Source organism: Hyla sarda, chromosome 12, assembly GCF_029499605.1.
Source record: "Hyla sarda isolate aHylSar1 chromosome 12, aHylSar1.hap1, whole genome shotgun sequence".
Lineage (NCBI taxonomy): Eukaryota > Metazoa > Chordata > Amphibia > Anura > Hylidae > Hyla > Hyla sarda.
The window spans coordinates 24445626-24462755 of record NC_079200.1 but is presented as its reverse complement, the minus strand read 5'-3'; the positions used below and the strand labels follow the sequence as shown (position 1 = coordinate 24462755).

Genomic DNA, 17130 nt, shown 5'->3' with positions numbered 1-17130 from the left:
TCCGGAGCGTCGGGGACACCACGGGGACGCGGCAACAGCGATGGAGCGACACCCAGGGCAGCGGTGATGAGCGGTGATGACGGGTCCGGAGCGGCGGGGACACGTGAGTACTACCTCCTATACCAGTGGTCTTCAACCTGCGGACCTCCAGATGTTGCAAAACTACAACTCCCAGCATGCCCGGACAGCCAACGGCTGTCCGGGCATGTTGGGAGTTGTAGTTTTGCAACATCTGGAGGTCCGCAGGTTGAAGATCACTGTTGGGTTCAGAATCTTTTTTTTCTAGATTTTGCACCTTTAAAATTGCCGGTGCGTCCTATAGGCCGGTGCGTCCTATAGGGCGAAAAATACGGTACCTTTTAAAGGCATTGTATATAGAGCATTTTATGTGTTCTGCTGGTTTAGAACGTATAAATGCTTTCCACCTCTGCGTCCTTCTTTCCAAGTTCTCCTACATCTCGCGCGCTCCCTCTCTCATTCCCAGTGCTCTCCCCCTTTCTCCTAGCAGTGGGACTCGAGATAGGAGTGGCTTGCAGCCAGTATAAAGTCCACATCTATCTGCTCAGTGCATTAAACCTCAGTCCCCTTCATTCTTGCTATGGAGAGCAGCACAGCTAAGACTACATCATTTCATGTCCCTGTATGCTAACTCCTGACCAGGCTACCAGCTCTGCCCCGACTCTCGTTCACCCTCTAAACCTTACTTGCCAGTCACACACAACACAATGTCTGGGCATTGCCACCTTGCCTTTATCCTGATCTCCTTGGCATCTCTCGGAGTGGCCGATGAAGCCATACAGTGCCCCCCTTGCTCTCAGGAGAAGCTTATTCGCTGTCTGGACCCTGTTGGGTGCCTGGAGTTGGTGAAAGAACCTGGGTGCGGTTGCTGCGCCACCTGTGCCCTCCAAAAAGGGATGCCTTGTGGTGTCTACACACCCCGCTGTGGCTCAGGGCTTCGCTGTTACCCCACGAAAGGTACTGAAAAACCCCTGCACACCCTAATGCATGGACAGGGGGTCTGCACAGAAATCGGGGAGATAGAAGCCATACAGGGAACGTTCCCAACAGCAGGTGAGAACTAAACAATGGCCACAAGGCAACAATAACTTCATGCAACCTTGTTCTTCTCTTGTGTCTTAAGGATCTTGCAGTTGTGTCTGTTCCACTTCAAAGGCAGGAAATGCCTCCGGTATATAACAAAAAAACGGAATCGAATTCTTAACTCTTTTTGCGCCAGATCTTCTGGTATAGCAATAATATATAGCAATGTATAGTTACCCACATGTGATGTCCTAGAGGCACATGGGTGGAGGTTTCGTACCCTCATCCTACGGGGTTAAGTCTGGAAAAGTTAAGTGTGCTTTGTAGAATCCTGATTCTTGCTCCACATCTGTCTATATAGTTATAGGATTTAATGGCAAGTCATGTACGAAGGTAGGAGGAAGACTGTGGATGGGAATGGAATTTACTGTACAGTCCGTTTCTTTAAGACGATAACTTGGGTCAAAGTGGAAATTCTCGGTAGATTGGGCAAAAGAGAGACAGGTTCACTTTTTGTGTTTTCTTAAAGAAATAGAACAGCAGTACTATATCATGCATTAGATCTGCAGAGTTTCCTCTAGGCAGCATAGCCATCTTCAGTGTCTGAACCGAACAATGGGATGGAAGCTGCCTTTGTCCCAATATCTGTAAGGATGCCCGTATAGGTACCAACATAGCGCTTTCTACCGTATTTTTCGCCCTATAGGACGCACCGGCGTATAAGACGCACCCAATTTTTAGGGGCAAAATCTAAAAAAATTAAGATTTTGAACCCAATAGTGGTCTTCAACCTGCGGACCTCCAGATGTTGCAAAACTACAACTCCCAGCATGCCCGGACAGCCGTTGGCTGTCCGGGCATGCTGGGAGTTGTAGTTTTGCAACATCTGGAGGTCCGCAGATTGAAGACCACTGCATAGGAGGTAATACTCACGTGTCCCCGCCGCTCCGGACCCGTCACCGCTACCCTGGATGTCGCTCCATCGCTGTCACCGTTGCTCCGGAACGTCTCTGCTGCCGGCTGGGGTATCCTCGCTCTCCGTCGCCGCCATCACGTCGTTACGCACGCCGACGCACGTACGCAACGACGTGATGACGAGGAAGGAGAGCGCCGGCCATACAGTGGATCCTTGAACGAAGAAGACACCGAGGAGGCAGGTAAGGTCCCTCCCGGTGTCCTGTAAGCACTAACCCGGCTATTCAGTCGGGCTGTTCGGGACCGCCGCGGTGAAATCGTGGCGGTCCCGAACAGCCCGACTGAACAGCCGGGTTAGTGTCACTTTCCCTTCAGACGCGGCGGTCAGCTTTGATCGCCGCGTCTGAAGGGTTAATACAGGGCATCACCGCGATCGGTGATGTCCTGTATTAGCCGCGGGTCCCGGCCGTTGATGGCCGCAGGGACCGCCGCGATAGGGGTGTATTCGCCGTATAAGACGCACTGACTTTTCCCCCCCAGTTTTGGGGAAGAAAAAGTGCGTCTTATACGGCGAAAAATACGGTAATTTTTAGCCCTTCACTCCGCAGGGTGTTTTTCTTTACATGTTTATATTTTGTAATTCTCGTGTTTATTGGTTGTTTTTATTTTTATGCTTTTGTTGGATGGACAAATTTTATAGATTAACCTTCTAATATTAGACATATTTATATTTAGTAATGCTCGTGTTTATTTATTATATTTTTTTAATGCTTTTGTTGGATAGACTAAATTTTTAGATGAACCTTCTAATATTAGACATGCTTATTCTTGTTTTATTAATTGCTTGTTTTATCAATTTTATCTACTATATAGCCTGATTGTTTTAGACTGTAGCATGCATTTTGTGATGTATACCTGTTTGTGTGTTGTATTGTTCCTACATGTACTCATTGCCTTTCCTTGTACATCTGTAAAGCTATCAGGACTAGTGATGAGCAGCAGGGACCATATTAATATTCGCGATATTTCGCAAATATATGGACAAATATTCCCTGTGTTCTTCTTAATTTTTTCATGCGACAATTCGTAATGAAATTCGCATATTCACTGTGTTTTTTTTTTTTTTTTACCTAAAAGAACGGAGGGATCAGTGTCCAGTCTGGAAGTGCCGATATTCGCATATGAAATTCGCATTGTGCGGATGCGCAAATATATCTCACCTAAAAGAAGGGAGGGATCAGTGTCCAGTCTGGAAGTCCCGATATTCGCATATGAAATTCGCATAGTGCGCATGCGCAAATATGTCTCACCTAAAAGAAGGGAGGGATCAGTGTCCAGTCTGGAAGTGCCGATTTTCGCATATGAAATTCGCATAGTGCGCATGCGCAAATATATCTCACCTAAAAGAAGGGAGGGATCAGTGTCCAGTCTGGAAGTGCCGATATTCGCATATGAAATTCGCATAATGCGCATGCGCAAATATATCTCACCTAAAAGAAGGGAGGGATCAGTGTCCAGTCTGGAAGTGCCGATATTCGCATATGAAATACGCATAGTGCGCATGCGCAAATATATCTCACCTAAAAGAAGGGAGGGATCAGTGTTCAGTCTGGAAGTGCCGATATTCGCATAAAAATTTGCATGTAAATTCGTATAAAAATCTGCATTAAAAAAACACGAATATTTGTCATTACGAATGTATAGCACTATGTTCAAAACATTCGCGAAATCACAAAGTGCCCATATTCTCTGTAAAAATTAGCATTTCGAATGTTCGTGCTCAACACTAATCAGGACTGCCTCAATTAATCAATTATCTTGTGCCTGGTCAGTGGTACAATATAGGAATATTTCGGCACTTCCGTAGAATCTGCGGTGGTGCACGAGGTAGGGTAAAGCCAACGGTAGAAGAAAGATGATACCTGGCACTCACCAGTAATGCACAGTGAAGATTTATCATGCCAAAGTGTAGTACAAGGACGCATTTCGGTGTGGGAGCCTTCCTCAGCTGTCTGCCTCCGGCAGACAGCTGAGGAAGGCTCCCACGCCGAAACGCGTCCTGGTACTACACTATGGCATAATAAATCTACACTGTGCATTACTGGTGAGTGCCGGGCATCATCTTTCTTCTACCTGTTCAGTGGTATAGACTGTTGGCCATACATGAGCTAGTCTATGTAAAGATGTTGCAAAAGGCCGGTGAGACAATCGTGTCTCTCTAACATTGCCCTCTGCCCTATATCTTTAGCATAGAATCATAACTAGGATATGGCTGACAGGCCATTGCTCCACATACTGAATGCCCGAGTGGACACTAACAAGTCACTCTGCATTGGCCAGGATATTTACATCCAGGACCAGAGCGGATCTAGTTAAAGAAATGCCTGGATATCCATTTACTCTAGCATAGGACTCTTGTACTGAAAACCGGAACCTTCTTATTACTATATAATCCCCATTTTGTTCAATATAAGGATTTAGGATGGGGAAGGGTGTTGGTGCTTAGCCATAACTGGCATTGTGTGAGCTTATCCAAGCCATGAATCATAGATGAAGATGCGGCAACTTTGGTGGCAGCCACATGACAATGTTTGGCTTTAACCAATGGGCAATAACGTTAAAGGGGTACTCAACCCCTAGACATATCATCTCCTATCCCCTATCTCAGCTGCGGCACCCCAGATATCTGGTGCACAGAGCGAACATCGCTCCATGCCGGATGACTTTCGATGCGGGGCAGAGGCTCGTGATGTCACGGCCATGCCCCGCTCATGACGTAACGGCCACACCCCCTCAATGCAAGTCTATGGGAGGGGGCTTGATGTCCGCCCCGCCCCCTCCCATAGACTTGCATTGAGGGGTAGTGGCCGTGAGGGGTTGTAGCCTCCGGCGCTGCACCCGACACTCTAAATGAGTCAAGAGCCTCTGGCACTGCACCCAACACTCTAAATGAACGCCGGGTGCAGCAGGGAGATCGCAGGGGTCCCCAGCGGCAGGACCCCCGCGATCAGACATCTTATCCCCTATCCTTTGGATAGGGAATAAGATGTCTAGGGGCAGAGTACCGCTTTAAATGACTGAAGATGACAGATAAGATGACATCATATGTCCGATCCTGCTGCTTGACTACCTGCCATATACCTCTAGCTAAAGCCTCCCTATAAATACATGTACGTATCTGTTTGCTTAACATCTGCAGTAAATGTCCCTATTTGGCCATCTGAAATGTTAGGAGGTATGCTGGACACTATCCAGAGCTCAATATACACTGCTCACAAAAAATAAAGGGAACACTTAAACAACACAATGTAATGCCAAGTCAATGACACTTCTGTGAAATCCCACTGTCCACTCAGGAAGAACACTGATTGACAATCAATTTCACATGCTGTTGTGCAAATGGAACTGACAACAGGTGGAAATTATAGGCAATTAGCAAGGCACCCCCAATAAAGGAGTGGTTCGGCAGGTGGTGACCACAGACCACTTCTCAGTTCCTATGCTTCCTGGCTGATGTTTTGGTCACTTTTGAATGCTGGTGGTGCTTTCACTCTGGTGGTAGCGTGAGACGGAGTCTACAAGTGGCTCAGGTAGTGCAGCTCATCCAGGATGGCACATCAATGCGAGCTGTGGCAAAAAGGTTTGCTGTGTCTGTCAGCGTAATGTCCAGAGCATGGAGGCGCTACCAGGAGTCAGGCCAGTACATCAGGTGATGTGGAGGAGGCCGTAGGAGGGCAACAACCCAGCAGCAGGACCGCTACCTCCACCTTTGTACAAGGAGGAGCAGGAGGAGCACTGCCAGAGCCCTGCAAAATGATCTCAAGCAGGCCACAAATGTGCATGTGTTCACTCAAATAGTCAGAAACAGACTCCATGAGGGTGGTATGAGGGCCCGACGTCCACAGGTGGGGGTTGTGCTGACAGCCCAACACCGTGCAGGACATTAAGCATTTGCCAGAGAACACCAAGATTGGCAAATTCGACACTGGCGCCCAGTGCTCTTCACAAATGAAAGCAGGTTCACACTGAGCACATGTGACAGAAGTGACAGTCTGGAGACACCGTGGAGAATGTTCTGCTGCCTGCAACATCCTCCAGCATGACCAGTTTGGCGGTGGGGCAGTATTGGTGTGGGGTGACATTTCTTTGGGGGGGGGGGGGGGGGGCCGCACAGCTCTCCATGTGCTTGCCAGAGGTAGCCTGACTGCCATTAGGTACCGAGATAAGATCATCAGACCCCTTGTGAGACCATATGCTGGTTCTGTTGGCCCTGGGTTCCTCCTAATGCAAGACAATGCTAGACCTCATGTGGGTGGAGTGTGTCAGCAGTTCCTGCAGGAGGAAGGCATTGATGCTATGGACTGGCCGCCCGTTCCCCAGACCTGAATCTGATTGAGCACATCTGGGACCGCTCCATCCACCAACGCCACGTTGCACCACAGACTGTCCAGGAGTTGGCGGATGCTTTAGTCGAGGTCTGGGAGGATATCCCTCAGGAGACCATCCTCCACCTCATCAGGATCATGCCCAGGCATTGTAGGGAGATCATACGGGCACGTGGAGGCCACACACACTATTGAGCCTCATTGTGACTTGTATTAAGGACATTACATAAAGTTGGATCAGCCTGTAGTGTGGTTTTCCACTTTGATTTTGAGTGTGACTCCATATCCAGACCTCCATGGGTTGATACATTTGATTTCCATTGATAATTTTTGTGTCATTTTGTTGTCAGCGCATTCAACTATGTAAAGACGAAAGTATTTCATATGATTAGTTCATTCACTCAGATCTAGGATGTGTTCTCTTAGTGCTCCCTTAATTTTTTTGAGCAAGGTATCAGGTCACAGAAGTAACTTCTTGAAGCCCAGGACTGCACTACAGCCAGAGAAGAATTAGTTTGGTGTGGGATATGCCACTTGCACTGACAAGGCCTTAGTTACATAGTTACATAGTTAGTACGGTCGAAAAAAGACATATGTCCATCAAGTTCAACCAGGGAATTGGAATTGAAGGGTAGGGGTGTGGCGCGATATTGGGGAAGGGAAGGGATTTTATATTTCTTCATAAGCATTAATGTTATTTTGTTCCAGGAATGTATTTAATCCTGTTTTAAAGCTGTAAATGTTTCCTGCTGTGACTAGTTCCTGAGGTAGACTGTTCCATAAGTTCACAGTTCTCATGGTAAAGAAGGCTTGTCGCCCCTTGAGACTAAACTTTTTCTTCTCCAGACGGAGGGAGTGCCCCCTCGTCCTTTGGGGGGGTTTAACCTGGAACAGTTTTTCTCCATATTTTTTTAGTTAATTCCCATCTAAGAATGTTATGACCATTACTGCCAATTGCAAACATTAAATAGACAATGTCATTTAAAACATTTTTTTGTTGATATGTCCTAGTGACATGTCAAAAGTTTTGATCCCTTGGGGTCTGAGTGTCCGACCATTAGAACCAGCGGGCACCAGTGCATTTATTCCCTGAACGACAGGAGATGGACTACAATAGAAAATATATGGGGGAGATTCATCAAAACCCGTCCAGAGGAAAAGTTACTGAGTTGCCTATAGCAACCAATCAGATCGCTTTCACAGGAAGGCCTCTGAAAAATAAAAGAAGCGATCTGATTGGTTGCTATGGGCAACTGGAAACTTTTCCTCTGCACAGAAATTTGGCGTATATGATGGGACCAGCTCCTTGTATACGTACCAAATGTATCCAGAAAGCTCTATTTATCCCATGGAGGGCAGAAATAGGGCAAAAGCTGGATGAAAACCAAGGGAATAGTTGTACTTCTTCATATTTGTCTTCCAAAAAAAATTCTAATTCAAGACCTAATTGATGTTTAAAGGGGTTGTTTACAAAAATAGCTATGGACTCGGGGGTGGCTTAAAAGAAGATATACTCACTTGCCCCATTTCCCTACGATTGGGTCTTAATGGTGCCTGACTGAGTAGCACAATGGACCCTGACGGATCCCATTCACTTTATTCCGTCCGGTGCATGTTTTTTTTTAGTAGGATCTGCCCCCCCAAATTTTTTTAAATGCAATCTGTAACGGTGCCCCCCCAAAACAGAGCTCTGATGAAGATGTAAACTAAGTACCATGGCTTTATTTTACTTCAAATTTACTTCCGATTTTTTTAAAATCTAATAATCCCCAGTCAGGTTTAACCCACGCTTAGATAAGGATAAGTGAAAGAACGGCACTCCCCCCGATGCGGCAATCTTTATTAGGCATTATTCATCTTTAGTGCATACAGACATGCAGTGGGGAGCTGTGCACCGACATATAGGAGTAAAAATCGGCGACAGCTGTTTCCTGCATAGGCACTATGCAGGAAACAGCTGTCACTGGTTTTTACTCCTATCTGACTGTGCTCAGCTCCCCGCTGCATGTCTGTATGCACTAAAGATGATTAAAGCACATAGTTTGCTCAAACAGTGCCACTCTTGTCCATGGGCAGTGTCTGGTATTGCAAATCATGCCCTGTATACCTGTGTTATACGCTTCACTGCAATACCAAAAATAACCTGGGGACAAAGAGTGGTACTGTTGCAGGCCACTTTTTCGGGATCTCAGATAGTAATCTCAGCAATTTCCTAATGTCCTTATCTCTAATGTACAGCAGCGCTCTCAGGTTTGATGTGTAAACTCTAGGATCATTGGCGTCTGTGTGCCTGACCACTGCACCGAATAATTGATCTGGTGGCTATGGGAGTCTTGGTCTATTTTCATTGTTATTTGTACTTTGGAATTAAATATTTGTTGAAGACTTTCAATGCAAAACAGTAAAAGTCAGTAAACAGATCATCACAAGGTTTTTAGCTCCCAGGGGCTCAGCTATACAGGGAGAATGTGCCCCCACGGCACTCACCTGCCAACAATTTCACTGTGGTCCATTTAGTCTTTGGTTTTCCATAAACCCCAAAATATCCTGACATGGTTACTGATTAGAGATGAGCGAACTTACAGTAAATTCGATTCGTCACGAACTTCTCGGCTCAGCAGTTGATGGCTTTTCCTGCATAAATTAGTTCAGCTTTCAGGTGCTCCCGTGGGCTGGAAAAGGTGGATACAGTCCTAGGAGACTCTTTCCTAGGACTGTATCCACCTTTTCCAGCCCTCCGGAGCACCTGAAGGCTGAACTAATTTATGCAGGAAAAGCCATCAACTGCCGAGCCGAGAAGTTCGTGACGAATCGAATTTACTGTAAGTTCGCTCATCTCTATTACTGATTGATGGTCCTGCGAACTACAGTGGTCCCTCAAGTTCCAATATTAATTGGTTCCAGGACGACCATTGTATGTGGAAACCATTGTATGTTGAGACCAGAACTCTATGGAAACCTGGTAATTGGTTCTAAAGGCACCAAAATGTCATCCAAAAATAGGAAAAAAGTGAGGATCAAAGAAAGATAAGTAGATAACTAATATAGATAAAGCAAATCCTTACATATAAAAGTAAGAAAGATCTGCTGGGAGCTGTAAATCACTGTCTATGTCAGTGTTTCTCAAGCAGGGAGCCTCCAGCTGTTGCAAAACTACAACTCCCAGCATGCCCGGACAGCCAAAGGCTGTCCGGGCATGCTGGGAGTTGTAGTTTTGCAACAGCTGGGGCCACCCTGCTTGGGAAACACTGGTCTATGTAGAGGACAGGACCTTCTTCAGGGTCCTGTAAGTAAAAAAAAGTAATGAAATCGCCCTCACCTGGTGTCCAAAGGAGAAGGTAACCCTGGTACAGGTAAAGTGTACAGAACATGTAATACCTCCCTGTACTGTAGGGGGCGCTACCAGACACCAGTCAGTGCATACGCTTCAGTAATATAGGGGTGTTACCAGTGAATGCCCATTTTGATTGGTCGGTTCTTCAGGCCATTGACATGTTTCGCAGATCTGGACTGTCTGTACATTGTATGTTGAGTCTGGTTTCAACTTACGATGGTCCAGAAAAGACCATTGTATGTTGAAACTATTGTATGTTGAGGCCATTGTAAGTTGAGGGATCACTGTACTTTGCAAGTGTTCCATCCTATTCAAGATATAACAGCACTCAGGGGCATACCTAAGCAGTAATCCTCCCCCAGTAGCCAGTTATACCCACTAGTAGCCAGTAATCCCCCCCCCCCCCAATAGGCAGTAATCCCCCAGTAGCCAGTTATACTCCCAATAAGCAGTAACCCCCCCTTTAGCCAAGTAGATCCTCCAGTATCATAATACGCTTGCTAACCGGGGAATGCATCAGGGGAAGAATGTGGCCCGGCTGATCTGCGCAGGAGAGGAGGTAAGTTTGTGTATTTTTTTTATTTTTTATTATGTTTGGTATTGCCTACTGGGGGGAGATTACTGCCTACTGGAGGAGCTACATGGCTAAAGAGGGGGAGGTTACTGCTTATTGGGGGTTTTACTGGCTACTGGGGGCATTACTGCCTATCCTCCCCCAGTAGGCTGGGTTCACACTACGGTTTGTAATTACGGTTCCCGTATACGGCTGGGAGGAGGGGTGGGCGGGACTTAATCGCGGCGCCCGCACTCAGCCGTATAGGGAACCGTAGTTAATGTATGTCTATGAGCCGACCGGAGTGAACCGCAGCCTCCGGTCAGCTGCTTTTTCGGCCGTACACGGTTTCCCGACCGCAGGCAAAAACGTGGTCGACCGGTCGGGAAACCACATACGGCCGAAAAAGCAGCCGACCGGAGGCTGCGGTTCACTCCGGTCGGCTCATAGACATACATTAACTACGGTTCCCGAATACGGCTGAGTGCGGGCGCCGCGACTAAGCCCCGCCCACCCCTCCTCCCAGCCGTATACGGAACCGTAATGACAAACCATAGTGTGAACCCAGCCGTAGCCAGTTATACCCACTAGTAGCCAGTAATCTCCACTAGTAGCCAGTAATCCCCCAGTAGCCAGTAATCCCCCAGTAGCCAGTAATCCCCCACTGGAAAACATTTCCTTTTTTTTAAATCAACCGGTGCCAGAAAGTTAAACAGATTTGTAAATTACTTCTATTAAAAAAAAATCTTAATCCTTCCAGTACTTATGAGCTGCTGTATGATCCACAGGAAGTTCTTTTCTTTTTGAATTTCCTTCCTGTCCGACCACAGTGCTCTCTTCTGAGTAAGATTTTAAGAGTCCAGAGTAAGGTTTTCTATGGGGATTTGCTCCTATTCTAGACAGTTCCTAAAATGGACAGAGGTGTCAGCAGAGAGCACTGTGGTCAGACACAAAGGAAATTCAAAAACTTAAGAATTTCCTGTGGATCTTACAGCAGCTGATAAGTACTGGAAGGATTAAGATAATTTTAATAGACGTCATTTACAAATCTGTTTAACTTTCTGGCACCAGTTGATTTAAAAAAAAGGGGCACTTTAATAACAAAGATGTCACTAATATGAGAGGTATCATTTTTAGAAATGTACTGCCAAGTGGTACTCGGGCAAAAAAAAGGTTGGGAACCATCGTTCCATGGGAAAGAAGGAATCACAAACCCTGACCTAATTAGATTTGTGCAACTTTTGCATAGGAAGCCAATGAGACGATGGTGGTCATAGTCGTCCTGTAAGTCTTTGTGTAGCTCAGATATATGAATGACCTGTGTATCTGAGTAGATATAAAAGTGCTGTCACGTATAATATAGCTGGTGGATAGAAGGCGCAATCGATAACCTAGATAACTAGAAAATCTTTTTTTTTTTTTGCTTTGTCAGCTTATTACTGTTTACCGAAATCCATGTGTCATAATGTAGTACAAACATTACCCGCAGAACTGAGATGTGTTAGAACTCATGACGGTATGTCATCTGTATGTGATGTCCCAGTACGGGATATAGTCCCGTACAGCACTTGGGCCCTGTCAGGTATAGTCCCTCTGTGTCCTAGGGTTCTCCTGCAGCGTCTCCCCCATACTGTTACATTGTCTTATGTATAATAAAAGACCTTTGAGTTAATCACATGATACTGTTGTCACATGTTCAAGTCACATGTTTTGTTACCCAGAGAGCACCAGCTAACCAGGTGACCTGCAGCTTGACCTATGGGCTCCTTGCTCAGCCCCCCTTTATAAGGGGGGTGGGGGAGGTACTACAATCACTCTCTTAGATCCTGAGGTCAAGTGCAGTCCAGATGTCTCAGAGCCAGTGTCCAGCACACCTGGAGGCCTCAAGCCTAAATTACAGCCACAAGTCAGTAAGTCAAGTCATCTCGGTCTGCTGTCACTATGATCAGTCAAGTCAAGTCTATTATAGTCAGCGTGGTTGTCCTAAAGTCTGTCAGGTCACTGCAAGTCCCAGCAAGCTGCGAGGTCCCTCTGTGTTACTGGCCACCTCTCTAGGATCCTGGCCTAGCTGTAAAGACTGTTCCATCTGTCTACCTCAATAAAGCTACCGTTAATCCTAACCTGGTCTTGGACAATTATTACCCTGCCTAACCTAGGGATAGTGGATAGGGTGGTTACTTGGGAAAACCACGACCTGGCGTCACGAACATCTAGAGGTTAATAACATCTGCCCCATACCTCACATTGCACCCCATTGGCTCACCACATGTAGTTTTACGTAACACTACACGTAAGCCTGTGCCTCGGGGGACTAATTCGACTCTGCTACATCTGTTGTATGTCAGCCCGTGCAGGATTAGGCCTGTAAGGTGTTTTCTTAACATTATAGTACAGGACATGGACTGAAGTTGTTACCAAATAAGTTGGTGCAATAATTGCAGAGATTACAGACAATATTGTGTCAGGAAGCATGGAGTATATACAGAGCTGGAAATATATATGTACAGGGATTCACAAGATAGAAGTCAGCAAAGAAAAATCTCCTAATGTGTTCAGTGTTATTCAGAGCCTGTAATGTTTTATGTGACCCCTGCTCGGCCAACATATAGATAGGAGCAAAGTACCGTATTTTTCGCCGTATAAGACGCACTTTTTCTTCCCCAAAACTGGGGGGGAAAAAGTTGGTGCGTCTTATACGGCGAATACACCCCTATCGCGGCGGTCCCCGCGGCTAATACAGGACATCACTGATCGCGGTGATGCCCTGTATTAACCCTTCAGACGCGGCGATCAAAGCTGACCGCCGCGTCTGAAGGGAAAGTGACACTAACCCGGCTGTTCAGTCAGGCTGTTAGGGACCGCCGCGATTTCACCGCGGCGGTCCCGAACAGCCCGACTGAATAGCCGGGTTAGTGCTTACAGGACACCGGGAGGGACCTTACCTGTCTCCTCGGTGTCTTCTCCGTTCAGGGATCCCCTGTACGGCCGGCGCTCTCCTCCCTCGTCATCACGTCGTCGCGTACGTGCGTCGGCGTGCGTAACGACGTGATGGCGGCGACGGAGAGCGAGGATACCCGGCCGGCAGCAGAGATGTTCTGGAGCGACGGGGACACGGCGACAGCAATGGAGCGACATCCAGGGCAGCGGTGACGGGTCCGGAGCGGCGGGGACACGTGAGTATTACCTCCTATTCAGTGGTCTTCAATCTGCGGACCTCCAGATGTTGCAAAACTACAACTCCCAGCATGCCCGGACAGCCAACGGCTGTCCGGGAATGCTGGGAGTTGTAGTTTTGCAACATCTGGAGGTCCGCAGGTTGAAGACCACTATTGGGTTCAAAATTTTAATTTTTTTAGATTTTGCACCTATAAATTGGGTGCGTCTTATACGTCGGTGCGTCCTATAGGGCGAAAAATACGGTAACCAAGTTTATTAGGCTATAAAAAGACATGGGGGGAAATTTATGGTTGGTTTTACAGGGTTTTTTTATGGTAAATTTTTGCAAATTTTTTGAACTATGGGTAAAAAAGTTGCAAATTTTTTTTGTAACTCATTTAGACTCATTAAAGTGTGGCATGGGTAGCTTAAAGGGGTACCCAATCTTAGACACCTTATCCCCTATCCAAAGGATAGGGGATAAGATGTCTGATCGCGGGGGTCCTGCCGAAGGGGAACCCCGCGATCTCTGCTGCAGTACCCCAGACATCCGGTGCATGGAGCAAACTTAGCTCCATGCCGGATGACTGGCGATACGGGCGGAGATACAGCCACCCCCCCTCCCCCCCCCCCAATGCAAGTCTATGGGAAGGGGCGTGACGTCCGTCACGCTCCCTCCCATAGACTTGCATTGAGGGGGGCGTGGCTGTGACGTCACGAGTGGGGCGCGATCGTGACGCCACGAGCCTCCGGCGCTTCACCCGACGCTCTAAACAAATGCCGGGAGAAGCAGGGAGATTGCGGGGGCTCCCCAGCGGCGAGACCTTCGCGATCAGACATCTTATCCCCTATCCTTTGGATTGGGGATAAGATGTCTAGGGGCTTAGTACCCCTTTAAACTTTCTAAGCTACTTTGCTATTCATGGAGAATGCGCACCTCTGTGACAAATGTCCAAAAAGTACACATGACGTACACCCAGGCAAACAGGGGTAAAAAGCACTTGACTTACAGAGACAATGATAAATTCCCACCATGCTCCAGTTCAGCCAGTGTTGGCCCAAAGAAGGGCAACCCCTACCCACACAGAAGGTGTAATCCAGTACCAAAAATTCCATTTCGACTCTGGTTCACCATGACCTTTCTCTGGTAGAAATTTTTTCCCCCGCATCCGGTTTTGTGACTGGACTTAATATACCACGGTTTTGTCTGGTCACAAAACCGGACTTGTGAAACGCTGACTTGCACCTATATACACAGCTCTGCTGCACATGCACATACACCCCTTCTGCATATCCACACACACAGCTCTGCAGCACCTACCTACATACATAGGTCAGTTACAGCTTTGCTACATACACATATAAAACAAAATTATTGTCCAGCACCAGGATGTGGATAAAAACGGGTTTCTTTATTCAATGAAGACAGCTACATACATGAAATCTCTGACACGTTTCACGCTTTCGCGCTTAGTCATAGAGTGGCATACAACACATAAGAACACATATATATACTAAAATTTCTTCTCACCAATTGGTGATAAAACAGATGGAAAATACGAAACGGATCCGGTATATTCAGAAAACATGTACCGGATTCACCAGAAATATACATTGTATCGTGGATGCAGTGTGAATAACGTTCAAGCCACAAGCGAACACTGCGACAAATATATAAATTTATCAAAATGAATATATATTATATCTAAAAAAAATATATATAAAAAGGGTTACAAAAGATATTGCACCAACCGCAGGAAAAATCGCATGTGTCTGAATATATACCACACTGTCCAATACCATATTTAAGCAGGGACCATTATCAAAAATAAGTAATTTAATAATATAAATAACAATAAATTCCTGTTTATATCAGACACCCAACTGAGAAATAAAAATTAATATGTCATAATTAAATTCAGTCTATGATTTAGACCAGTTGGGTGTCTTTACATACACATATGACCCCAATGTAACCAATAGATGACTATATTCAGGTCAGTGAAGGCAATGAGGCCATGCCTGTCTGTAGTTGTATACTTTGGCATCACATGTTGACAAGCTGCCAACATATACATACTTTGGATGGCAGAACAGTGGTGTTATCCTGAACTAACTCGCATTTTGTGTGTTTGTTTGGGAAATCACCATTATGACTTTAAGTCTGTGTTACACAATAGATGCTGATTTTCTGGCAGCTTCCCAGTCTGACTGGGAGCACATGGTAAGTGAGCTTTTACACCTTGTTCCCACTGGTGTGGTGCTGTGCGGCGTCCATTGCTGCCGTGGCGCCGTGTCTGTGGGGAGGCGCGGCCCAGGGACTGGTTTGAGTGACATTGGGGCTGCTCTGCCAGTGGGTCGCTCCCCCTGTAGGCACTGGTGTTGAGGCGGTGGTGGTCGCCGCCCAGTGCTACGCCATTTTATGCTAGGGACGTTAGGGACCCACTCTAAATAGGTGGCCTTGACGTGGCGAGTGGGCTTGTACCTTTTGATCAAAATGTATAATAACAACCTGTTAGTGTTTGAATTTAGGCTGAGAAGCAATCAGATCATAATACAATATGTGGATGTGTGACCATGTCTGATGATTTTCAAAATTCTGTAGATGCTTCCACTGCCTCCGTAATTTTTATTAAATTTTTATTATTTTTATTAAAAGTTCACCACCCCAATTGCAAGTGAGACTGTGAGACTGCCAGTCCTGGGTATAAAGAGATCATGGGACATATTTCTGTCTTGACCTTTGACATATAATTTTTATGCTAACCCTAAGCCATTTTATTTCTCAACTGATTACTCCAATGTAGGTAGTATTTCTGGGTTCTGCAGTTCACGCTCATCTATGTCTTATATACTGGTGACCTGTAACTAGTCTGACTAAGTCCCTTTCCATGTCAGTCGTCCCTAGTGTTTTCCCATTTGATACATTTTTCCTCCCCTTGTGCATTACCTTACTTTTATCAGTGTTGTCCCTCATCTGCTACATCTCAGCCAAAGCCTCCAACCTATTCAGATTAATTTGCAACAGTGCACTGTCCTCAGTTGTGTTATCTACTATACACAGTGCACTGCCTCTATTGTGTTATCTACAATGCACAATGCACTGACCTCTCTTGTGTTATCTACTATATACAGTGCACTTTCCTCTATTGTATTATCTACCCTACACTGTTTAGTATCATCTGCAAGAACTGAAATTTTAGCGTGAACATATACACCGCTCACCTCTCCCGTACTTCACTGCATCACCTGTGCAAGGACATGCTAGTCCTGTCCTCGGCTAGGTACATAATTGGAAAAAAGAAGTTCATCCAGCACTCAAGGTGTGCAGATAAAACCAATGCTTGCTTTATTGAAAATCTTCTGACAGGGATCACAACAGAGATAATCTCTGACATGTTTTGCACCTAGGTGCTTAATCGTAGACTGACCACCTAGGTGCGAAACGAGTCAGACATTATCTCTGTTGTGATCCCTGTCAGAAGATTTTCAATAAAACAAGCATTGGTTTTATCTGCACACCTTGAGTGCTGGACGAACTTCTTTTTTTCAATTGTGTACCTAGCCGAGGGCGGGACCAGCATGTCCTTGCACAGGTGATGCAGTGAAGTACGGGAGAGGTGAGCGGTGTATATGTTCACAATAAAATTTCAGTTCTTGCAGATGATACTAAACAGTGTAGGGTAGATAATACAATAGAGGAAAGTGCACTGTATATAGTAGATAACACATTAGAGGTCAGTGCA

At 46.1% G+C, this 17130-nt stretch overlaps 1 protein-coding gene across 1 annotated transcript in view; it reads left to right on the top strand.

Moving 5' to 3' along the window:
• Nucleotides 1-591: 591 nt before the first annotated feature.
• The window catches only part of IGFBP4 (insulin like growth factor binding protein 4), a 79893-nt gene continuing 63354 nt past the window's right edge, over nucleotides 592-17130 (top strand). Inside the window, exon 1 of the mRNA XM_056548450.1 lies at nucleotides 592-1071. Within this exon, the coding sequence (XP_056404425.1) occupies nucleotides 726-1071 (346 nt within the window). The 5' untranslated portion in view covers nucleotides 592-725. The remainder of the gene's footprint in view (nucleotides 1072-17130) is intronic.